Here is a 24,829-nt window from a genome sequence, read left to right as displayed (position 1 = left end):
TACTAGTCTTTAGTTTTTTTATATTGTCTTTGTCTGGCTTTAGTATCAGAGTGATGTTCAATTCATAAGATGAGTTCAGAAACATTCCCTCTTCTTCTATTTTCTGGAAGAGACTGTGTCAACTTATCGCTTTTCCTTCTCTTTGGTAGATTCCTCCAGTACAGCTATCTGGGCGTGAAGATTGCGTTTTGTAAGGTTGACTAAAATGTAGATTTACATTGCGAAACTTTTTATAAAGATATTAGGAATAACATTGTAATCTGAGAAAACTTTCACCCCAGTAGTTATCATACCATGCCTCACTATTCTGCCTGGCTAATAGCTCATGTTCCATTTAACCAGGTTTTCCATTCTCCTTACTCCTCTGAACACCCACACGCTTCACATCTCATTGCTACCTATAAATGGCCTGCTTGTCTGCGTCCATCGGGGTCTGGGACCCCACAGGGGGAGGGCTCACTCCTTCCACATCTGGTTCAGAGCAGGTGGGGTCTTGCTCCGTTTTTAACTCTGTTACTACTTGCATCTGTGAAAGGAGGAAGAGAACTTTTGTTACTAAAAAGAAAATAAGCTGCTACCAAGTACAGTAAGTCCCCTATGTACGAACCTTCAAGTTGTGAACTTTCAAAGATGCGAACGGATTATAAACCTATTACAGTACAGTACTACATAGCCAATTGTGTTAGTTGGACACCTAGGCTAACTATGTTGGACTTATGAACAAATTGGACATGAACTTGCTGTTGGAAAGGAACACGTTCGTATGCAGGGGACTTACTGTATTCTATTCTCAAACAGAAATGCAGTGGAATGGTAAACTGCCAGACAGTTATATGACAGGCAGTAATACGTAAAGAATACTACCAACAAACTCCCTTGAATTTAATGTGCTTCTAAATGGCTAAAACAAAGGTCAAATTTCCAAAACATTTAAAAATTGAGAGGACCGATATCTGTGAAATGCTTATGATTTTCAAAACCGTAATAACTCTACATCCCTGAAGGGAACTGGTACACATGCAGTCTTTCTCATCTGCCTCTCCTTTTTATCTGTCCTCACCCTGAGTAACGTTGCAGGAAGAGAAGAATAAACAAATAATCCAAGCTTTCTTATCTTGTCACAAAAACAACTCAAACCCAAGATGCTCCATATTTGTGACAGGGCTGAAATTCTCCCTTACCTATCCTTGGACTCAGGAATACACAAACTATAAAAATGTTATGGGGACTTCCCTGGTGGTGCAGTGGTTAAGAATCTGCCTGCCAATGCAGGGGACACGGGTTCGAGCCCTGGTCCGGGAAGATCTCACATGCCACAGAGCAACTAAGCCCGTGCACCACAACTACTGAGCCTGCGCTCTAGAGCCCACAAGCCACAACTACTGAGCCCACGTGCCACAACTACTGAAGCCCGCGTGCCCTTGAGCCCGCGAGCCACAACTACCGAAGCCCGCGTACCCTTGAGCCCGCGAGCCACAACTACCGAAGCCTGCGCACTCTAGGGCCCGCGTGCTGCAACTACTGAAGCCTGAATGCCTAGAGTCCGTGCTCTGCAACAAGAGAAGCCACTGCAATGAGATGCCCACACACCACAATGAAGACCCAACGGAACCGAAAATAATAAATAAAATTTTTTTTTTTAATGTTAAGGAAAGTCACTGCATCCAGAAAGCAAAGACCAACTGTGTTTAAAGAAACAGTGTTAAACGTAAGAGGAAGCCTTAAAGATATTACCACTGAAATTGCTTTAAACTGGCTGTGTTGTTTGTAACTTAGGGGAGAAGTATTTAAATCCTTCAACATAAAGAATTCAGTTTACAAATAAAACAAAATCGCTACAGTAAACTTCTCATTATCCCTGAGCAGATCACTGCCCTCCTCGCTTCTTCAGGACTGGGGTATCTGGGATCTACCTGCCCCACCCACAACCGCCACCCCCCCGCCCCTCAAGGAAGCAGCCTGTTGGGGAACCTGTGGCGGGGTATGGGGGTGGGGTGGAGCTCATCCACGGAGATGGGAGAGCCCGCATCCTGCCAAGAACCCAGCCTGGTGCTCGGGGCTGCAGCCGAGAGAGCAGCCCTGCAGGTCCAAGCTCGGGCCCTGTTCTCAACTCTCCAACAGGCCAGAGTGAGTAGGTTACTTCCATTCTGCTGCCTTTAGATGGAACAGTATACTTGGGAATTGCTTCTCTCTTAAAAAAATAAATCTGTGCGCCACAACTACTGAGTGGGACTTCCCTGGTGGCACAGTGGTTAGGAATCTCCTGCCAATGCAGGGGACATGGGTTCGAGTCCTGGTCCAGGAAGATCCCACATGCCGTGGAGCAACTAAGCCCGTGCGCCACAACTACTGAGCCTGCGCTCTGGAGCCCGCGAGCCACAACTACTGAGCCCACGTGCCGCAACTACTGAGCCCACGTGTTGCAACTACTGAGCCTGCGCTCTGGAGCCCGCGAGCCACAACTACTGAGCCCACGTGCCGCAACTACTGAGCCCACGTGTTGCAACTACTGAGCCTGTGTGCTGCAACTACTGAAGCCTGTGTACCTAGAGCCCGTGCTCCGCAACAAGAGAAGCCACCGCGATGAGAAGCCCATGCGCTGCAACAAAGAGTAGACCCTGCTCGCCCCAGACCCAATGCAGACAAAAAAACCCCAAACAAACCAAAAGCGACTGACTAAAGCCCAATCAAACACAGTCCTTCTGGAGAGAAGTCTGACAGTACTATTTTAAAAAGCCTTAAAGGATTTATTTCAGGATTTTAAAAAAATGATCGTGAAAAAAGAGGAATCTAAACGTTCAACCTCAGAGGACCGGCTAAGAAAATGTGGTCTGTCTGTACTGTAGAAGATCAAACGTTCAACCTCAGAGGACCGGCTAAGAAAATGTGGTCTGTCTGTACTGTAGAAGATCAAATGCTTACTGAAAGAATGCTCACAAGCAGTTCTCCACGTCACGGGAAGTGCTGAGCTGTTACAAGCGAGGCCTTTCCCCCACTGCGCCCAGCCCTGCCCTGGACTCCCTGCATCAGGGCAGGAACCAGCTGGAGGGAGACGGACACGTAACAGGGTGTGTCGGAAGGTGATCACTGCCACGGATGGAGAACAAAGATCAGAGGAAGGGACCGGGAAGCGGGTGGCAGGAGGGGAGCGGGCCGGGGGGGTAGCCAGGGCTGGTGGGGGGTCCTCGCAGAAAGCAGGGCGAAGCAAAGACCTGCAGGGCAGAGAGGAGCAGAGCCAAGGGGCGACCAGAGCCAGGGCCCGGGGCAGGCAGTGGTGAGAGCCTGTGAGCTCGTGGGGCCCTCCGGGCAGGGAGTCCACAAGGAGCCATCGCAGGGCCCAGGGACAGCGGGGACATCGTGAGATGTGCACTTGAGAGACAAAATCTCTTGGGAATATCAGAGGACTTCCTGGTGAAGAAAGCAGCCTGAAATACAATCCCCTACCTCTAAGAAGCAAAAACACTTAAAACATTTTTTTAAATCAACAAAACCAAACTCACTGCAACAGGAAACATCCCAGGAATGGAACAAAACTGTCCATCAAGGGAAGACCCGACTTGGGAAGGGGACAGGGTCGCAGCTCAGGTCCTACACGCCCCCTGAGTCTCACCAAGTGGAGAGTGACAGGCGGGCGAGGCACCCCAGGCTCGGTGGGTGGTTCCCTAAACCTTTGAGCAGGGAGCGGGCGTCGTGACCATCTCCTGCGGGGGCAGGAGACGTACAGACAGCACCGCAGCTGCACCCCACGTGCCATCGGACGCTGCCCTCTGCCACCCCCACGCAGGGGAATGGAACCGCACAGCTCCCGCCCAGGCCAGCAACCGGGCCTCACGGGAGTCTAGCATCATCACCACCACTTTTAAGAGCAACGACAGTTACTGACGCTGACGTTGGAAAGGCAAATCCCCAAGAAGCTGTGACTTAGGGGAGTCAAAATGACTGGCACCTCGGTGTCACTTAGGAACTTATTTGAACAGTTCTGCAGCTAGTCTTTCTGAGCACCGAGATATAATAAATGTACCAGACGCTCAGCGTTGAACCCGCACCCTCACGGAAACTCGCTTGTGAACACACACGGGGCACTGTTCGTGTTTCAGCACTAGGTCGGCTGCTACTTAGGGCGTGGGACAGAGCGCCCGCGCTCACTTGTTGCCCGTCTTGATAGCCGTCTATGCTCAGCGTCTGTGTCGCCATCATGGTGAGTGAGTTCTTTATAAAACATCAAATCATCTTGAGTCAAAAGCAAGCGGTGTCTGGGAAGACAAAAGCAGAGAAGCATCGGTTAATAACTCAGAGCATTTCTTGTCCCCTTATTCCACAGCACCCGTATACCTTTTTAAATACACATCTTCACACGGAGAGTGAAAACCATCCTTCACACTATAGTATATATAAGCCAGATCCGACTCAGCACCCCCGCACCTGCCTGGCGATTGCGTGTTTGTACTTGCCCCAGGCCTGGACACGTTATCACGTCTCCGGGCATTCGGGTTTATTCCTTCACTCACCTAGCAAACACCCGGTAATGTCTACACGTGCGGGACACTGTCCTGGGCCCTGGGGCTTTCCCGGGGCCACAAATAAGAGGAAGGCCAAGCAGCACACGGAGGGCGTAGGGGCGCTCGGGCGGGGTGACACGACAGAGGGTGAGCGCGCAGCTGGGTCACACGGCTGCGTGACGGGGCCGGTGCACTGACACTGAGCCCGGGGAGGCCGACCTCAGGCAGGAAGGACACAGGTGAGCTCAGGGAAGCTGCACCGGGCATCGGCTCACACCTGCAGGCGATGCAAAGGTGGGAACGCTGTCATTCACCTGTCGCCACGCACACAGTTAAACGAGACGAGAGAAACCAGGTGGGGATGCCGCCCGTGCCCCCTGCAGACAGGAGGACAGCGGAGCCATGTGCAGAGGGACAGCAGAGTTGGCGGGCAGTGGGAGAGACGGGAGCAGGTCACGCCCGCTCATGGGCCACGTGAAGACTCTGTGCCTTCTTGGCGGGGGTGGGGGGTAGGGAGCCCCAGGAAGGTCTGACCAGAAGGGCACTGAGGCTCCGGCTCAGGATGGTCCCGCTGACGGGATGCAGGGCAGGTGAGGGACTGTAGGGCCGAGGAGGGCGGAGGCCGGGTGGACAGGGGCCGACAGGAGCACAGGGCGTGCAGATGGCCCGGGATGGGTAGGGGGGCGGGTCCGGGGAGGGTCGACAGTTCCCACCTGAGCCACCGGCAGGGCAGAGCCGCATGTCCCGAGGTGGAGTCGATGGTGGGGAGCGGGTTCTGCGGCCTGGGAGGAGAAAGCAAGAGACGGGACGTTGAAGGTTTGAGACGCTTCTCAGTACCCACGGGGGAATTCTGAACGAGCGAGTCTGGGCCACCAGTACAAGCCTGGTAATCGTCAGGGCGTGGCCAGCACGTGCAGAGGTGTAAACGTGTCCCCCAAGATAGCCCAGGTCCTAACCCCCAGGCCCTGCAAGTGGGGCCTTACTTAGAAACAGGGTCTTTCCAGGGGTCATCACGTTAGGGGTCTTGAGAGGCGTGTCCTGCCCAGAGGGGAGGGGAGGCTCTGAGAGGCGCCGAGGGGATGGCCACGTGAACCTGTGTGAGTCCGAAGCAGACCGGAGTGGTGCTGAGACAGGTCGAGGACACCCGGAGCCAGCCGGTCCAGAGCCCAGCGCCGGGAGGGGCCCGGGCTGCTCACCTACAGGCATCCACCTGACAGTGGCTTCCCAACAGCTGACCTGAACAAAATGCACAGCAGAGGCCCTGGAAGGGCCTAGACCAAGAAGGCAGAGCCACAGCCAAGTGGGTCTCGGCTGGGGGCCAGTTCTCCACGGTTCCTTTCCAGCCTCCGCCGGCCCGCCCCACGAGAGGCCACCGCGGCCGCGCCCACAGCTGCCTGTGGCAGATCACTCTCCCGACTCTGGGGGCTTCCAAAATGCCCATAATAAATACTGGGGACAAGTCAACGTTTCATTTTAAAAACTTATAGATGTGTAGTCCTCCTCTCTACCAACCTGGTTAAAGCTTCAATATCTGACACAACTTGGTACAACTGTTCTAAAGGAAAAATTTTGAAATTTGCGTCAAAAGCTTTGAAAATATGTGCTCTCTCTACAATGGAACACCACGCAAGGAAGTGGGGGAAAAAAAAAGACAACTCCATATGACTAACATTTTGTTGAGTAAAAAGATGGGGACAGAGTGCCAAGGTCCCACTCCCGCCGGACACCGAAGGCGCCCAGAAGAAGCTGCCAGCAGATGGCGCTGTCCGCTTGAAAGGCTGGTCCAGGCCCGCCGGCAGCCATCAGGCTGCAGCAAAATGAGCCTCCGTGTCGGGGCAGAAACCCTGCCTGGCACCTGCAAGCCGGCAGGCAAACAGCCCCCAGCAGAATTCACAGGGTCAACCCGCAGAGCTGCTGGGGCTTGGGAGGAAGCGTGTGCCCTGGTCCAGGCCTCTGGCAACCTCAGCTACTCAGCTACAGGCCCTCCCATCCCTGGCCAAGGCAGGCCCAAGACAGAATCTGAGGGACGAAGGGAAACCTACCATTAACTGGGAGATAAAGCATCCAACCCAAGGATGAAAAGTCAGCAGGCTCATCTGTGTTCAGCAAAAACTCTTCTTTTAGGCATTATATGAAAACCAAAGTTAACTTGAGATTTCTAAATAATCAATTAATCCCTAATTCTCTCCCCCATTACATAGAAAAGTAAGCTTCTCTTATATTCAAACTCAACAACAGTGTCCTCACTTCTTTTTTTAAAGGTTATACTCCATTTATAATTATTTAAAAATATTGGCTCTATTCCCTGTCCTGTAAAATATATCCTTGTATCTTGTTTATTTTATACCTAGTAGTTTATGTCTCATAATCCCCTACCCCTACCTGCCCTGTCCCTCTCCCCACTGGTAACCACTAGTTTGTTCTCTGTATCTCTGAGTCTGTTTCTGTTTCGTTATAGTCACTAGTTTATTTTATTTCTTAGATTCCACATATAAGGGAAACATACAGTATTTGCCTTTCTCTGACTTATTTCACTTACATAACACCCCACAAGTCCCTCTATGTTGTTGCAAATGGCAGAATTTCACTCTTTTTTATGGCTGGGTCGTACTCTATCGTGTAAATATATACCACATCTTTATCCATTCATGTGCTGATGGACACCTCGGTTGCTTCCATATCTTCGCTACTGGAAACAGTGCTGCTGTGAACATCTGAATCAGTGTTTTCACTTTCTCTGGATATACGCCCAGGAGTGGGATTGCAGGATCATATGGTAGCTCAATATTTAGTTTTGGGAGGACCCTCCATACTGCTCTCCACAGTGGCTGCACCACTTTACATCCCCACAAACAGGGCACACGGGCTCCCTTTCCTCCAACTGTCTTCACTTCTTAATGTCACGCGAGGCTCTAAAATCCAAGTCAAAGAACTGCCAACCCAACAGACTGGCAATACCATGGTATTTAAGGGTGAGACACGGTTTTTGTCCATTTTATTTCTACAAGTTTCATCTAGTTAAAAAAGAACACATTTATGGAAATTGTCACTTTGGTACCCTTTCAAGAGTTCCAGCCAGACTAACACAAATGAAAAAAACACAACTTTCCAATTTTCATGTACAGAAACGTTAAAACAAAAAGTAATTAAATACAAAATTTAAAACTATACATCCTTTCTCAGCTAGCGATGATTAACTTTAAAACAACAGTGTGCCACTTTGCTAGCAAAGATGAAGTGAAACCCAGCACCCTGAAAGAATCCTAGGTCTCACAAACCGTGTAACTGGTTTGGAAGGCGATTTGACCATATGTACAGTTGCCCATAAAAAAAAGTTACACTCTTCTCAGACTCAGCTAAGAAGACAGCGTTACTGTTGCAACCTGAAAGGCAGACCAAAAAATGAAATGTGAGCCAAATCTAGCAGGCAGGCATTTTACTATTTCTAAGCACTGTAGTCCAGGACAACTGACAAACCAAGGAAGAACCAGAGGCAGACAGCCTGGCTGAGTCCCACCAGGTGGAGAAGGCCTTCCTGCTCGGAGCAGATGGCGAGTCCGGAAGGTCCAGGTTGGCTCAGTCCGCAGAGACAGAAAGAGGAGGTGCAGCATGCGGGCCAGACGGTGGGGGCGCCGGTCAGCAGCACCCCAGCTCCCTCACCCCAGCCCACGTGGCCCCCAGATGAGAAGCCCGACTCGCCTGAGGTGACTGCCTTACTGCCTTAGTGGTGTCTCTGAGCCCTGTGGGAGATTTAGATTTTAATATTTTTGTGTTTAGCTTCAGAATAATCTACGTATTTGACATTTAAGTTGTTCGCAGTACGCAAGAAAATCTGGCAGATTAATCTGAGGTTTTAGCCTTGATTCCAATTTAAAAGTATAACTGAGTTACTGATTTTACACATTTCTTTTTTAGTGAAAAGGCACAAGAAATTTACAAAGATTGTAAACATTTCTTCATTTATGCAGGTTTACTGACTGCCAGGGACTATTCTAGGTCCTGAGGGTACAGTAGTGAAAAAAACCAAGTTCCTCATCTGATGAACGTCACTTCCTGGTAGATGGTTTGGAAAGTTTGAGAACTTGAGATTCACTACATGTGTAATTTTAAGTTACTAGATCTACTGAGAAGGTTTTATTTATTTGGTCAGATACTTAAGGTGCTTAAAACGAAAAGTGTATCTACTAAACTTAAAACGAGGGTTCAAAATGCATAGAGATTTAAGTTGTATATGGGACTGATCATTAAAAATGGTACATGTAGTCTGATCATCTTGAGTTGACCAAAGGCTGTCTTATGGGTGAAAGATCAAAATTTGCTAAACTTATAAAGAGAAAAATGAAATCTACAAGTTCTAACATAAAAGCATAGAGAGAAAAACAGGCCTGTAGCTTTGTAGCCTTAATAAATGTTGATTTAAAAATAACCTCAGGGGCTTCCCTGGTGGCGCAGCGGTTGAGAGTCCGCCTGCCGATGCAGGGGACGCGGGTTCGTGCCCCGGTCCGGGAAGATCCCACGTGCCGCGGAGTGGCTGGGCCCGTGAGCCGTGGCCGCTGGGCCTGCGCGTCCGGAGCCTGTGCTCCGCAGCGGGAGAGGCCACAGCAGTGAGAGGCCCGTGTACCGCAAAAAAAAAAAAAAAAAAAAAAACAACTCAAATAATCTCTTCTCAAAAGAGAAGAGCTCAAAAGCCTTATTTCAAAGGGCATTAAAAACTCATGGCAAGTGGAGCAACTAAGCCCGTGTGCCACAACTATTGAGCCTGCGCTCTGGAGCCCGCCAACCACAACTACTGAGCCCGCCAACCACAACTACTGAGCCCGCCAGCCACAACTACTGAAGCCCGCACCTAGAGCCCGTGCTCCTCAACAAGAGAAGCCGCCGCAGTGAGAAGCCCACGCACCGCAACTAGAGAAAGCCTGCGCGCAGCAACGAAGACCCAACGCAGCCAAAAATAAAATAAATAAATTTTAAAAAAAGAATGAAGCCATTTGTTAAAAAAAAAAAAACAACTCATGGCAAGAAAGTCAGAGGCAAATCACGTTTCTCATCCACACTGACAGAAAAGAGAAACAGCAGCTACGCGTCCTCCATAGGGGAATGGCGGAATCCGTTACGGTTCTGACCATCCATCACGAACGTGAAGGTTAAGTCCAAGGAAAAAGGCTCATGGGTGCTGTCAAGTGGAAAAGCAGGGCACACAATCTGCTGTGCAAGTAACTGTGCCTTTCATTCAATCCACAAATGTTTACTGAAAGTCTTCTCTGGGCCAAGCTCTGTTCTAAATGCTGGGGATGGAGCAGCAAACCAAACAGTCCCTGCTGTCAAGAAACAACTTTACAACAATGTTGAAAAAGTATTTGGGTATTAATGTGGGGAGGAGAGACAGCTCTCTAGGACCAAGAGCGTGGGGTCCTCTCCCACATCCTTTATTAAGTTTGATGGTCCGGGGACTCCCCTGGTGGCGCAGTGGTTAAGAATCCGCCTGCCAATGCAGGGGACACGGGTTCAAGCCCTGCTCGGGGAAGATCCCACATGCTGCGGAGCAACTAAGCCCGTGAGCCACAACTACTGAAGCCCACACACCTAGAGCCCGTGCTCTGCAAGAAGAGAAGGCACCACAATGAGAAGCCCGTGCACCGCAACCGAGAGTAGCCCCAGCTCACCGCAACTAGAGAAAGCCCATGTGCAGCAATGCAGACCCAACACAGCCAAAAATAAAAAATAAATAAATTTATTTATTTACTTGAAAAGTTTGATGGTCCTCTCTGTGGAGGTCTTCTGTAGTCCTGGTTAATTAATCCTGAAACACTTCATGGTTTTTGTTGCTACTGTCAAAAGTGTCTCACTGTCACTCCACTTTCTGGTGGACTGCTGGGTAAGAAACGCTCCCAGTCTGGGCAGGCTAACCTTGCACCCGCCAACATTCCTAACAGCTTGTGGAGAGTCTACTGGTTTTTCTCAGCACACGCAGATGCATTCCCAATCAAGATTCCTGCTGTTCTTGAAAAACTCAAAAATTTTCAAAATGTCCTACAAGGCCACAGGTAACAAGTAAGAAGTGGGTAACGGCCAAGAACAGGTAAACAGGCCAATGGAACAGCAGAAATGAGACACTGGACTTCGTCAGGGCTGGAAGGAAAAGTACCAAAGACGCAAAAAGCTTTGGAATTTTGATGCTTTTACAAACGCCTCTCTGAACTCAACCAATTGCTGCAAAGCGCTGGTTGCCCCGGGGTTTTGGTGCCGCCCCCCCACACACACTGTACGTGGCTGACCACGCGCTCCCGCTCAGCCACGGGCACGCGGGCTCTCGGCGACCTGGGCGGGCAAAGCAGAAGCTCCCGCAAGATCAGAGCTCCGCCTCAGAGCTCTGATTACGTGGCCCGCGCTAACGCAGAGACACACAGAGAACTGGTCCAGGAGGGTCCATCTGCATTTTGCACTGCCAGCGTCCCAGCGGGGCTTAGTGGGGGCAGGAAGGAACACGAGGGAGGAGATATCTTCCCAGGGTCTATATACGTCCAGACCTAAGTGAGGCATCTTTAGAGCACGTCCCCTAACTCTGACACTCCTCCCGAGATGGGGGTCTTTGTCCCCTCCTCTTCAACGTGGCCTTCACTCAGAGACTTGCTGGGAAGCAGGAGAGCGCATCCCAAGCAACGCTGTGTTACTCCAGGGCTGCAGAAGCTTCCGCCGCCGTGTTCACCGGGACACTCACTTCTGGAGCCCCGAGAAGAAAGACGTCTGACTAAACAGAGCACCCCCTGCGCTCACTGGAAGGAAGCCCAGGCCACAGCGAGAGTCCACTCAGAGGTGCTCTGGTCAGCAGCCCAGCGCATGTCCCAGCTAACAGGCAGCATCAACGTCCAGATTTGAGAAAACCCCTCCAAAAGACCCCAGCCCTGGGCTTCCCTGGTGGCGCAGTGGTTGAGAATCCGCCTGCCGATGCAGGAGACACGGGTTCGTGCCCTGGTCCGGGAAGAGCCCACATGCCGCGGAGCAACTAAGCCCGTGAGCCATGGCCGCTGAGCCTGTGCGTCCGGAGCCTGTGCTCCGCAACGGGAGAGGCCACAACAGTGAGAGGCCCGCATACCGCAAAAAAAAAAAAAAAAGACCCCAGCCCTCAGCCACCAAGCCATCCCCGGCCCAGCGAGCTCCTAGCTGAGGACCCCGGCCATGTGGGGCAGAGACGGGCCGTTTCCACCGCACCCTTTCCAAACCCCTGGTCCCCAGGCCCCGGAGCAGAATGGGGTGGTCAGCCTTCTGTGCCCTCGCCAGTGGGGGCCGGAGCGCTCGGCAGTCTCTGGAGCCCTGTGTCCCCCTCCTGCTGATGAGCAAACAGGTACAAAGAGGCTGAGCGCCTCTGAGAGGCCGATCTGTCTGGCTTGGCTCCCAGGCCCTGCCATTCCCTCTATGTGCCGTTTCAGAGAATACAACGGAACTCTGTTTTGTAAAAATTAATAAACAGAAACCTTAATTAAATAGAGTTGGGAGGCCAGCAGGCGCACTCCCACGCCCCGACGGTAGGGCCGCCCGACAGAAAGCGGACTCCTCTTCCCGCCTGGCAAGGCCTCAGCCAAGGAGACACTGTCCCAGCCCAGCCCAGCAGTGAAGAGCCGCCGGACGGACCCCATTCCTCCAGCAGACTCTCGACTCCAGAGTCGAGAGCTATTTAAAAGAGCTCCCCCTCCCGGCCACGCAGGGACTTGCACGGGCTCCCCATGGCTGCAGACCCCAGATTTCAATTCCCCGTTGGTCCCGAATAAACCCAATTTTGCTGGAGAAATAACCAGCAGTCTATCTGTTTTATGACAACCGTTTCTAAGATAACTGTAGGACTCACAAGGAAAATCAGGCGAATGTTTGACAATCTGACAACTTTGATGCCTACAAATGTTAATTACATCAATTCAATCTATGAATTATAGTGTCATTCAAAACAGGAAACACTAAAAGAATGGAAGAAGAAGGTGAACCACCAGGTACACACCACAAATGACCTTCAGTCATGTAACGTTCAACGCTGCACACACGGTTAACTCGGCTTTGCAAACGGTAACGAGTCTAAAGAAAATGACGGCCTGGTGCTAAGTGTACAAGTGGCATCTCCCAAGAACAGCCAAGGTTTGCAAGTCAGACATCTCCAAAATATCGTAACAATTACTGAAAAGGAAAGGAACTCCTCCTTCCTGCCCGATCAACATGTATGAGAAATGCATGATGCAGCCACCCACCGTATGTTGCCAGCACACGGTAACGGTACTACCCGTGAGCATGTAAGAGTTGAAATGCTGGGCGATGAAGACCCCAATTGCAACCGTAAAGTTTATTTTCCAGAATGTCACTTTGGAGAAGAGCCATCACCTGGTGTTGATTCAACAACTAAGCGTACAGAAACCACCAACAACAATCACACCTCCATTCCCTGAGCTCCCAGTAACGCCTCCGGACCTTTCTCCCAGGGCCACACTCCCCAACCCCACCCGTCCCCCAAGGCCATTCTCCACACTGCAGCCCCAGCGATGGGATTTCTTAAGGCTTGCTGCTTTCCCTCTGGTATCAATTTTCAGAGTAACGTGCTGGTTCCCTAGCATTCCCAAATAGTGACCAGTGAGGCTGTGATCCATGGGTTTAAACATGTAAAAAATAAGTACAGCTTTTTTATATATGTATATATCTTCTGATGTTCCAAATTATCCCATCCTTTTCCAACGTAAGTCCCTTCAGTTACCTCCTACAGCTTTTAACACACTCTAGTAATTCTTGATAGCTTTCTTGCTTTCAGGTAAAACGAGATACTCCAGGATCATACTGTTTATTTTCTGTGCCAAACCCAGACTTTGCCATTGATCCAAGGGGCTTTGATTCCATTGGGAAATGATACGTAGAAACCACAATCTAGGTGCTGTGTGCTCATGGCTACTGGTTGGTCACTGTTTCTAGCCTTTCCAATGGACAGGGATAAGAAATGTTTTCTCATAAAATTTTTTTAAAACAAATTAACACTGATACCTCCAATTCAAATCTGGGATTACAGGGTATTTACTTTACTTCAAATTAATATTTGTATATCTCTTTTCTTACCCTGAAAACAATTTCCAAATGACAGTAACATAATGACTTATTTATCATTTTATATATGTGTGTGTATAGATATATATAGTTTCAAAATAATATGAATATTACTACTAACAATACAAGTACTAAAAATTGGTTAAGATTTCTTTGTAGTACCCTTTGTCTTTAGGATTTATCCCACTAGGATAGGCGTACAATCCAATTTGTTTTGAAGTCACTGGAAATCATAATTCTCCATGTACTTAAGCCACCAATTCAATTCCTAGTTAGCTTTTTTTTTTTTTTTTGGCTGTGCTGGGTCTTCATTGCTGTGCGTGGGCTTTCTCTAGTTGCGGCGAGCAGGGGCTGCTCTTCCTTCGTTGTGGTTCGTGTGCTTCTCATTGTGGTGGCTTCCCTTGCTGCAGAGCATGGGGTCTAGGTGCACAGGTTTCAGGAGTTGTGGCGCACGGGCTTAGTCGCTCCGGGACATGTGGGATCTTCCCGGACCAGGGCTCGAACCCGCGTCCCCTGCATTGGCAGGCGGATTCTCAACCACTGCGCCACCAGGGAAGTCCTCTTTTCTTTTCTTTTTTTACAGTATAATTTCCATGTTATTGTGTTTTCAGAGAGTGGTATTTCTTCAGTCTTTAAGGACTTAGCTCCTTACCTGGGCTTTGCTGGAGGCCATGGGGCAGCACCTGCAGATCTAAGTCAGCGTGGGAGTGCCCCAACCTTCCAGCTTCCCGAGAACCATTCTTGACTACCATATGCTGTGCTCTCGCAGTAACGTACTTTCCACACGGCTTGGGAAGTGCACAGGTGTCGAAAACACTTGCTTCGGAAAAGTACCTGACGACTTCGGCCTCTACTATGTTCCAAATGACGAACGTCTTAACGGGCTTGTTCTTGGGCACGCACTGGGCACAGCCGGCTCGGCGCCTTTTGGCGTGACCATTTTGCCTTCTTTTCTTGGTCATCTTGCAAGCAAGGAGCCCTAGTTAGGTTCTTTTGATTCATTTTGCTTTCAGTTTTAGGTAGTCTTCCCCGCTCCTTTTGATAATTTTACTATAGAAGATACGTTTAGAAACCTAACGTATAACCCTGTCCCCTCCCTCTCCAATAAGGAACCCCATTTAAACTAGTCTGGGGTTTAAGCTTTTTTATCATAAGCAAATATTTATACACCTCTCTCAGATAAAAGTGCATGCCCTTCTCAGCTCTGAGCCTTCCTTTTCTCACTTGCCATACCCTAAAGATGCTTCACAGCAGAGGCTGTCATCACCTTCTCTCCTGTTTACAGCTGCAGAGTGAGTACTACAGGGGTAGCAGACTCAGTGCAGTTATTTAACCAGCCCCTCAGTGGACATGGGTGTGTTTCCAAGTCTTCAAAGGGATCTTCTGGAAACCCAAATCTGATCAAGACACACCCACTTAAAATCCTTTAGAGGAGTCCTACTGCCTACAAGATACAGATCATTACTTTTTTTTTTTTTTTTTTTTTTGTGGTACGCGGGCCTCTCACCGTTGTGGCCTCTCCCGTCGCTGAGCACAGGCTCCGGACGCGCAGGCTCAGCGGCCACGGCTCACGGACCCAGCCGCTCCGCGGCACATGGGATCCTCCCGGATCGGGGCACAAACCCGCGTCCCCTGCATCGGCAGGTGGACTCCCAACCACTGCGCCACCAGGGAACCCCCAGATCATAACTTTTACCGCAGCACGGCTGGGTCCTTACAGTGCTCCTTCCTCCCCTCCCCCATCACCCCACTCCCCCCACCCCCACCCCACCGCGCACAAGCATACCAGGCCCTTCCGGGTTCTTCAGGGCCCTGGGCTTCTTCCCCCGACCCCCAAAGCCTCTGAGCACAGTTCCCACCCCCATCTGGACTGGCCATCCTAATCCTCGGCCCCTCGCCCAGTCCTGTTCCCCTGGCCCATTCACATCAGTCATCCCCATCTTAGAAGAGCTGCCCCTGACCTCTGACCCACATCTCAGAGCAAAACATGCCTCCCTTTTACAGTCCTTCCTACCGCTGCAATCTTACATTATTCGGACGGGCCTTGGATTAACTTGTGCCTTTACCACTTCCTGGCAGGAAGGAGCCGCGTCTGTTTTTGTTCACCATTGTACTCCCCGCCACCACCGCAACGTCTGGTACACAGCAGGTGCACAGTAATTTTGTTAGTGAATGGTTGTTACGTTTAACATAGTATCTGTTCCGTGAAAGTCTGATCTAACTCATGCCAGTGCCTTTTTAAAATGATAAATCTTGGGACTTCCCTGGTGGCGCAGTGGTTAAGAATCCACCTGCCAACGCAAGGGACACGGGTTCGAGCCCTGGTCCGGGAAGATCCTATATGCCGCGGAGCAACTAAGCCCATGTGCCACAACTACCGAGCCTGCGCTCTAGAGCCCACGAGCCACAACTACTGAGCCTGCATGCCACAACTACTGAAGCCTGCACATCTAGAGCCCATGCTCCACAACGAGAGAAGCCATTGCAATGAGAAGCCTGCGCACCACAACAAAGAGTAGCCCCCGCTCACCGCAACTAGAGAAAGCCTGTGCGCAGCAACGAAGACCCAACACAGCCATAAATAAATAAATAAATAAATTTTTAAAAGAATTACTAAAAAAAAATTTAAAAAGATAAATCTTGACTACCTTCTTCATTTCATCTAAAGTTGCTGGTCTGTACAAGTTTTCTACCTCCAAGTTCAATTCTTTTTTATTTATTTATTTATTTAGTTGCACCAGGTCTTAGTTGCGGCAGGCGGACTCCTCAGCTGCAGCATGCAAACTCTCAGTTGAGGCATGCATGTGGGATCTAGTTCCCTAACCAGAGCTCAAACCTGGGCCCCCTGCATTGGGAGCTCGGAGTCTTATCCACTGAGTCACCATGGAAGTCCCTCCAAGGTCAATTCTGATCATTTATATCTTCTTCATAAACTATCCACAGCTTTTCAAATTTACTGCCATCAAATTGTACATGGATGCTCTTACTTGTAAAATTTTCATATCTGTAGTCATATCCCTTTTTATTTATTTATTTATTTTAATTGATTAATTTACTTATTTTTGGCTGCGTTGGGTCTTCATTGCTGCGCACGGGCCTTCTCTAGTTGCTGCAAGCAGGGGCTACTCTTCGTTGCAGTGCACGGGCTTCTCATTGTGGAGCACAGGCTCTAGGCGCGCAGGCTCAGGGCTTAGTTGCCCTGCGGTCCCGGACCAGGGCTCGAACCCGTGTCCCCTGCATTGGCAGGTGGATTCTTAACCACTGCACCACCAGGGAAGTCCCCATCTTCTTTTTCCTCTAAAATGTACTATGTATGGCTCTAGGGCTGTACAAAAACAGGCCACAGTGGGACGTGGCCCATAGGCCTGCAGTTTGCCAACCCCAGGCCTAAAGTTTAGCTGTCCCAAGAGACATGTTATACTTGACAAATATAACACCAGCTACAGTGCACTCTCTAACTCAGTTCTGGTGATGTCAAGTCTCTTGCACTTTTCATTTAATCCACACACATGCTGGTGCATCCAGGCAGCTCCCTCCCTCCCAGGCTGCCACGCCCACCCAGCTAGACTTCAGTTTCCCAGCAGGGCACCTCCCCAGCTGCTCTCAGAAGCTGCTCTAAGAGTTCCACCAACCGAGAAACGCAGGAAATTCTGGGGTAATTTCAGTCTTAGTGGCTGTGAGAGCCGGTTATGAAGCCAGAAAAGGGCTGGGAGACAATACAAACTATATCTCTAGATTTTAGGGGGCAGTTACTTATCTTTCCCAAAACATTTAATTGATGATCCTTTTCTAAACCAAACCTGTGTATTAATAAAGCTAAGAAAGCTGTCAAGGAACCCAAGACTCTCAAAATTCTATATTCAAAACAACAGATCCTTTCCAAGACAACTTGGAGGACACCAGTTGTACGTCACTGCAGTGCAATCAGTTTTCATTCTGTGTGTGGGCGGGTTGAGGTGACGGCCACTCGAGAACACCAGCCAAATGTCCCCTGCCTTCTTCCCCGGCTCCATGTCCCAGCCCAGGGAGGTGTTCAATCAAGAACTCACTCTGAGGAAAACGTTTATCAAGAGATCACTTTATTTTTCAAGCAAGGTTTTGGGAGGTACCACTTGAAGTTTAATACACAAATAAAATCAGATGTTAAATCCTGTTAAAACCTATCCCCCCAAAATATTTCCAAGCCAACCACCTAGGTCCACAAGAGACACAGCAAAATTCTAACAACAAAGGTGTTTAACGGTTTCAGAGTCCATTTCAGTAAATTCTGAGCTGAACGGCCTTTCACAGCTGATACAATTTAAATTCACACCACAGCTCTGTTCTTAGGACCATGACTATCACGGACATCATTAAAAGTTGATATTTAAAACTTTCGTGATATACTTGCTACTAACAGTCAATGAATATGCTGCAGGAAAAACAGGAACCCCAACCCTTCAAGGCAAGGGCTCTTCCATGGGACGGTCTTTCTCCCTAGGGCACTGTCTGAGCTCACGCACTAGGCCTGGCGGCACCATCCCTATCCCGATCGGGCTGGCGCTCAGCTTGGCAGCCCAGAGCATCATCAAAAAAACATGGGAAACGACAAGACCTAAATGCTTGAAAGGCTTCCCAACGTCGGGCACGGCCAGAAAATAGAGATTGTAGGCAAATATTTAAAAGGAGAAATGTGTTGATTATGTAAATACATGAAAACATACGTAATAACACTGACTAAAAACACAACTCAAAGGAGCTGAACTGATGAATTTGTAAAAATGTATGCCTGTCCCATTAAACTCGGGTTCCACACAAGGCATTTTGGGAAATGCCGTTCTAGGTCAGTACTTCTTGGCCAGGGGGGACTTTTGTCCCCCAGGGAACACTTGGCCATATCTGAAGACATTTCTGGTCGCCACAACTGGGGGTTGGGGTCCCTCTGGTGTCTGCTAAAATCCCACAATGCATAGGACACGACGTACCGGCCCCAAATGTCAGCAGGGCCCCAGCGCTGAACGCCTGCCGCAGAGGATCATGGGGGTGTTTCACTTGGGCTGCAATAAATTGTGCTGAAATAAATATTTGTTTTATAGGGTTCTTTTAAAAAAATTTATTGATTTATTCATTTATTTTTGGCTGCATTGAGTCTTCATTGCTGCACGCGGGCTTTCTCCAGTTGCAGCGAGCAGGGGCTACTCTTCGTTGTGGTACGCGGGCTTCTCGTTTCTCATTGTAGTGGCTTCTCTTGTTGCAGAGCACAGGCTCCAGGTGCGTGGGCTTTTACTAGTTGTGGCATGTAGGCTCAGTAGTTGTGGCTTGCGGGGTCCAGAGCGCAGGCTCGGTAGTTGTGGTGCACGGGCTTAGTTGCTCTGTGGCATGTGGGATCTTCCCGGACCAGGGCTCGAACCCATGTCCCCTGCATTGGCAGGTGGATTCTTAACCACTGCACTACCAGGGAAGTCCACGTATTTGTTTTAAAAAAAAAACTGTGCACAAACATATAACTGAACTTAGACTATCGCAAAGTTAAATTCCTGATTTTTAATGCAAAAAAAAGACAAACTTTGGTAAAATGTCTCAGACAACGTGTGACATATAGTGAGGGCTTGCCAAACTCTCAAGAAGGTGTTATCTCTGCAAGTCTGATCAGACTGTTCAGGAAGCTGCGATCACAATTCCTACCATCCACAGTCCCTTCCGAGTGACCCTACCCACCACTGCAGACCCTGCTGAAAGGAGCCCACCGCTCCCTGGGGAGAGCTCGGGGACCAGGGGCTCCTGGCGCCCAGGTCGGCACCTGGGGGACTCGATGGAAGGCGAGAGAACTGTCACCCTGTCTCCAGGATGTGCGCTGGGAAACAGGAAGAGGATGAGGTGGGCAGAGCTGTGAAACGGAGAACGTACGGCAGGCAGTGGGCAGAAGCAGCGCACGGTTGAGAGCAACAGTGGAGGTGAGCGGGGAAGGTCAAGACCAGGGTGGCGGCCGGATCGGCCCAAGCCGCAGTTCCATCAGCCCCGAGGCCCAGTACGACCTTGGTCCCTGGACCCCGCGAGATTCCCTTTTTCCTTATTCCTGTGTGAACCTAAACCCCTGGACTTGAAGTTGGCCCGCTCCCTGCCGTCCTGGGGCCTGTCTACAACAGCCAGGCGTCCCTCAAAGACAGACGCAAGCGATCAAGGCATTTCCCACCATGTGTCCTGCAGCCTGCCCCCAACAAGGCTCTGCTAGGCCAGAGGTTACACCAAACGACACACACCTTTGGGTGGCAGGGTCGCCCTGAACTATTAATAATCCCCCAGACAGGAGCACATCACCCCATACTGAGCAGCTCACCCTGAGGGGAGGGATGACCAGGCCTGCTGCTGGACCCGCCAGGATGAGCGTACGCCAACACTGAAGGCAAGATTCAAGACAAAGGGCATCTGAAAGGTTTACTGACTCACTGGCCCTCAGTCCTGCAACCTGACTGATCAGAACTTTGCAAGATTCTGACAAAGCTGGAGGACCCTTTCCCCACGGAATCCTAGATGGAATGAAGCAGCTGCTCTGTCCCCTCCCCAGGTCCCCCAGACGCATCCTCAGAGCCACAGTGCTTCTGCATCAGGAGTCTGAAACCACCCTGTCAGACGGCAGGTCTGCTGGATCAGTACCAGGCCCTCTGTGAGTGAAACTCCCAGAAACAGTGAGTAGACCAGTGGGGCTGACGCACCGACACCAGGCACGGCTGCTGGTGAGGGCACCCAGCGGCTAGGCACCCTGTCCACTCGCTGGAGGGCACACAGCACAGCCGGAGGGGCCTCACTTGATGGCCTTTGCAGCCAGGCCTTTCCAACCAAACAACCATGCCTCCCGGCCCTTGAAAGTTTATTCTAACAATTTCCAAACTGAACCTTTTCTACACTATATTTCACTTTCCACGTCTTCCTAAACAGATTGTACAAGACAGAACAGTAACCTATCACAGTTGTGAGTCATCACAACTGGTGTCAGGCAGTAAACCCACGTGGCCTCACCCCACTATGACCCCATACTGTGAAGCTTTGGGTTCCCTGGGCTGCACTGTTTTTACTTTCTCATCACCCTTGCCATCAGTATAAGCATTGGAGGAAAGAAAAAGGAGGCACATACATATTCTTACTAAGGGATGGGCTGAGAGTAAATAGCCTTCCAGTGCAGAGGTTCTTAACTTGGTCTCTGTGAACCTGAATGAGAAAAAAAATCACATCTTTATTTGCAATAACATCTGGCTGAAGTTTAACACTCACTCAATTCCACCGGTAGACATGAAATCCTGAAGTGCACCTGTGACTTCTTCACCAGCAGGAACCACAGGTATTTTCACAAAGCATTAACATCATATACTCAAAAAGAAATTATTAGAGCCAGTGTTCAATCTGTTACTAAGTGAGCTAATAAAAAGCATGTAAAGAAATTTATCACCAGTTTGATTCAATATTTTGATAACTGTATTTCAGCGTCATAGGGTTCTCTTCTTGATCCTCTCCTATTTTTTCTAAACCGTCTGTAGGAGGAGGAGAGGAGGAGTCTGGAGGCCAGCAGAGCACAGGGAAAGGTCCCCTGGGGCGCATGATTTGCATCAGTCCAGAAATTTCAAGGTTTTCTTCTAAACAGTTTCAATTAGTTTGAAACAAAAGCGAAAGTTATAACCAGAATGTTGCCTTCCACTAATCCTAAGTAATACTTTCCTAAAGGTGCAACACACTGATACGGAAATGTAAATGTAGTACACTAGAGGACAGACAGCTGTTTACACCCAGTTCCATTAATGCTGACACTTAAATCCTCAGCATAGAACGTTAATCTTCCGAGTCATACCTCACCTACCATATTTCAATTCCCACTTGTAAATCTCTGAAGCAGGAAGGGCCCTTCCACTGCTGCCTTCCGACAGCCCCGTGTCGGTCAATATCACACAACCGTGCATCGCTGATTCAACCAAATACTGTAACTAAACGATCTACATACCACTCTCCACGCTCGGTAAATTATGAAAAAAAAAAGATGCAAGGCAGATCTGAGTCAGTGATCCATCTTCCAAATGCATGAGTATCACCAATAACTGTACTGGCAAAATTTTTACATTTCACTTCGATTCTTCCATACAATATTCAAAATACATTATATAAAACTATGTATTACAGAAATACATAAATCCATTTTCAGAAAGTCAGGAAAAATCATACAAGTATATCCAACGAAAGCTGAGGGTTTCATTTACCATAAAGTAGAAAGCACTCCCTTCCTAAGGAAAAACAAGTAGTTTCTATTAAAAACTAAGTCTTGGGATCAAAATTAATTTCAACCCCCTTAACGAATGGCAAATCTATCCTGGATGGTTGCAGGTGTGCGATCAAATATACCAAATGCATATTCGCGCATGTATAGGTGTCCCCCCCGCAAGGATCTGCCTTCTGCCCTTACCCGCCCCCGCCCCGTCCGCCCCGCCCCCGCCCGGGACTCCGACCCCAGCAGCACGCGCTGAGACGCATTCTAGGAGTCAAACTTCACAAAGGAGAACCTGGCTGGCCGAGACTCGGAACCGCTAACAAAACAGCGTTTCAACAGCCCCGACGATGATATAAAGCAGACTAACGCTCCCAGCCTTTTCTGAAGTGACTCACGATCCCTTTCTAAAAGAATGTGGAATTCCAGCGAGCGGCCGGACCGTGCCCGACGCGCCCAGGCCTCTACTTCACATCGGCCGTTTATTACTCGCGACGCATTTGTCACTCATTCCAGACACCGGGCACCCGGCTACCTCCCAGCCTCGAACTCGGCGGCGGCCACCTTAGGGCCTCGGTGACCGCCGAAGCACCCCCGCCGCGGCCGCGGCCGCCGCCCCCGCCCCCGCCCCCGCGCGCGCCCGCTCCCGGCCCCGCCTCCGTTCCAGGCCCCGCCCCCGTGCGCCTCCTCAGCATGGACCCCGCCCCCGCCGCGCGCCCCCGCGCCCCCCGCCCCGCCCGCGCAGGGGCGCGCGCCGCGCTCCGAGAGGGACGGTTAGGAGCGCGCGCCTCACCACGGGCCCCGCGCGGCGGCGGCGGCGGCGGCGGAGCCTTCCAGAAATTTCCGCGTCCCTAAGCCCACACCGAAAAACAAGCGGGGCGCGCCCCCGCGCCGGCCCGGCGGACAGCGCCCCTCCCCGCGGCTCCCCTCCCCCACCCGCGCCCCCTCCCCGCCCCCTGCCCCGGGCGGCGGATCTGGCGCGGCCCTCCCGGGCGGCGGCAGCCCGCGGAGACCCGGGCGGCGGCCGCGCAGCGGCGGCCGCGGCGCCTGCAGGCCGGCGTGATTGATAGTGACGGGGCGGCGGAGCGGCGGCGGCGGCAGAGCGGTTGAGTGACAGCTTACCTGGGTGCCAATCTTCATCACACTGACAAGCGGCTGCAGCAATCGGGACCCGCAGTGCCGCGCCCGCGTCCAACCGTCACGCCGACGCTGGGCCACGCGACACAGCCTCGCTCAATGGGAGGAGGGCGACGCCGACGCGCGCCGCATCAATATTCACATAGGGGGCGGGGCCTTCCGGGGCCTGACCCCGCCCCGTCGCGGCGCCGCGGCAGCCGGGGGCGGGGCCTGCGCGCCGGGGGCGGAGAGTGAGCCGGGGGCTGGCTGCGGCCGGCCCCACCCCCGCCTCGCTCCCCAGTCGGACCCCGCCCACGACCGCAGCGGCGCGGCGCGAGGAGAGGCCCACCCCGCTGGCCTCGAGCCCCGCCTCACTACTACGCAGCTGGGGGCGTGGCCTGATGGCGCCGCGCCCCCCTCTGCTCGCTACTCAGCGGCCCGGGGATGTGTGGTGTGGCTCGGGTGGGCGAGACCATCCGCGACGGTCCGACGGGGAGGGCGGGCTGTACCATCCGCAGGAGGAGCCTCGTGTCCTCTTCGCGCGCCCGGGCGCCGCGGGGCCCCGGCAGCCCCGGACTGCCCTCGGAGGCCGGGCCGCGCGAGCGTTTGGCGCCCAGCCCCCTACTCTACTCGGCGCCCTCTTTGTGTACAGGCCCACGGCAGCCCCCCGCTTTCTTCCCCGCGGATGCGCACGTGTTTCCCGAGCGCGGCGGCTGTGCCCAGAGACCCGGCCGACCCCGGGCGCCCTTAGCCCTGGTCCGGGCTCCAGCGACCGCAGCACGCTCGCCTCTGGTCTCGTGCTCTGCCCTCAGGCACCTGTACCCCGGTGATCCACGCAAGGCCCCGTCTGCAAGTGAAGTGGCCTCCCTTAGAGCGACCCGGAAAATGTGGTCCGTATTTCAAGGTGGACTTTCAAAGGCGGTGGTGCCTTGCGCCTGCGGGCCCTACTGGTGGCCTTGCGCTCCACGACGTTAAGGGAAGGGCAATCCTTCCCTAGTGCAGAGGCACGGGGCTTGGCCGACCGTCCATTTTTGCAGAAACCTTCCTCCTGTGTGGGATCGCTGTCTAGAGAAGGGCTCCCGCGCTGCTCTGGGAAGAAGCCGACCCAGGATAGGAACACGTGGCTGGAAGGTGCCTGGGGTGGGTTCAGTTGTGAACAGCTCGTCAGGACATCCCTCCTCTAAGTCTTCAGGGTTCCACCAACACCAGGAAGCCACAGATAGTCTGTGTGGTCCTGCAGAACGGCTCTTTTCCGGAGAGTAGGTTGTAGCAGTGCTTAGGCTCAGGGGAGGCCAGTGAGCCACTGACCAGTGGACAGTTGGAGGGAGGAGACCCCAAAATCTCAGTGATGCAGACCGGCTACCTATATGTGCAGGGCCCAGTGCAAAATGGAAATGCATGTCCCTTGTTCAAAAGATACTAAGAATTTTAAGGCAGGGACAGCAGAGCATTATACGAAGCTCGGGCCCAACTGTCTGCACTGGTCACAGGCGCGGTGCTGCAGCCCTGGCCTCACTGACCTCATCCTAGTGCTGGCCCAGGACTGAAGCTTTCACCTGGTTCCCATCAAGTGTGTGAGGCAGCAGGGGTCCAGGAAGACCTGGGGTTGTGCAGCCCCCTGAGAGCCGGGTACAAGTCACCAGGCAAATGAGGCCCAGGCCCTGCACCCCAGTCTGGCCTCTGCTCCTGGTCTCCTCTACCCGTGCCCCCATTATCCGCCCGCCCTTTCTTTCCTTCTCTCTACAGGGCCATCTGCAGAAAAGAGGAAGAGCTGCAAGTGCCGTCAGTGATCCCCTCCAGGTTTGCGGCTCTAAGGCTCACACATTTGGGGGCCCTCTTTAGGAAAAATAATTCAAAATGAGGTAGAAGTGGGGTCACAGAGGGTAAGGCTTCCTTTGCTTCCGTTTGTCTCCCT

At 51.5% G+C, this 24,829-nt stretch overlaps 1 protein-coding gene across 7 annotated transcripts in view; it reads right to left on the bottom strand.

The window, feature by feature from the left end:
• PKNOX1 (PBX/knotted 1 homeobox 1) overlaps positions 1-23,085 on the bottom strand; it is a 49,149-nt gene extending 26,064 nt beyond the window's left edge. The window contains exons 1-4 of one of the 7 annotated variants that reach the window (XM_067035190.1): positions 22,921-23,057; positions 5,213-5,281; positions 4,147-4,253; positions 399-526 (exon numbers count right to left, since the gene is read on the bottom strand). In XM_067035190.1, coding sequence (XP_066891291.1) covers positions 399-526; positions 4,147-4,197 — 179 coding nt within the window. In that variant the 5' untranslated portion in view covers positions 4,198-4,253; positions 5,213-5,281; positions 22,921-23,057. Of the gene's footprint in view, positions 1-398; positions 527-4,021; positions 4,254-5,212; positions 5,282-22,591; positions 22,707-22,920 lie in introns of those variants that run through there. The other 6 variants (XM_059064788.2, XM_067035192.1, XM_067035188.1 and 3 more) reach the window with 6 other exon arrangements.
• Positions 23,086-24,829: the final 1,744 nt, after the last annotated feature.

The sequence above is a fragment of the Kogia breviceps genome, chromosome 5 (assembly GCF_026419965.1).
Source record: "Kogia breviceps isolate mKogBre1 chromosome 5, mKogBre1 haplotype 1, whole genome shotgun sequence".
Classification (NCBI taxonomy): domain Eukaryota; kingdom Metazoa; phylum Chordata; class Mammalia; order Artiodactyla; family Physeteridae; genus Kogia; species Kogia breviceps.
The sequence above is the reverse complement of the archived record's forward strand: the minus strand, read 5'-3'. Positions and strand labels throughout refer to the sequence as shown.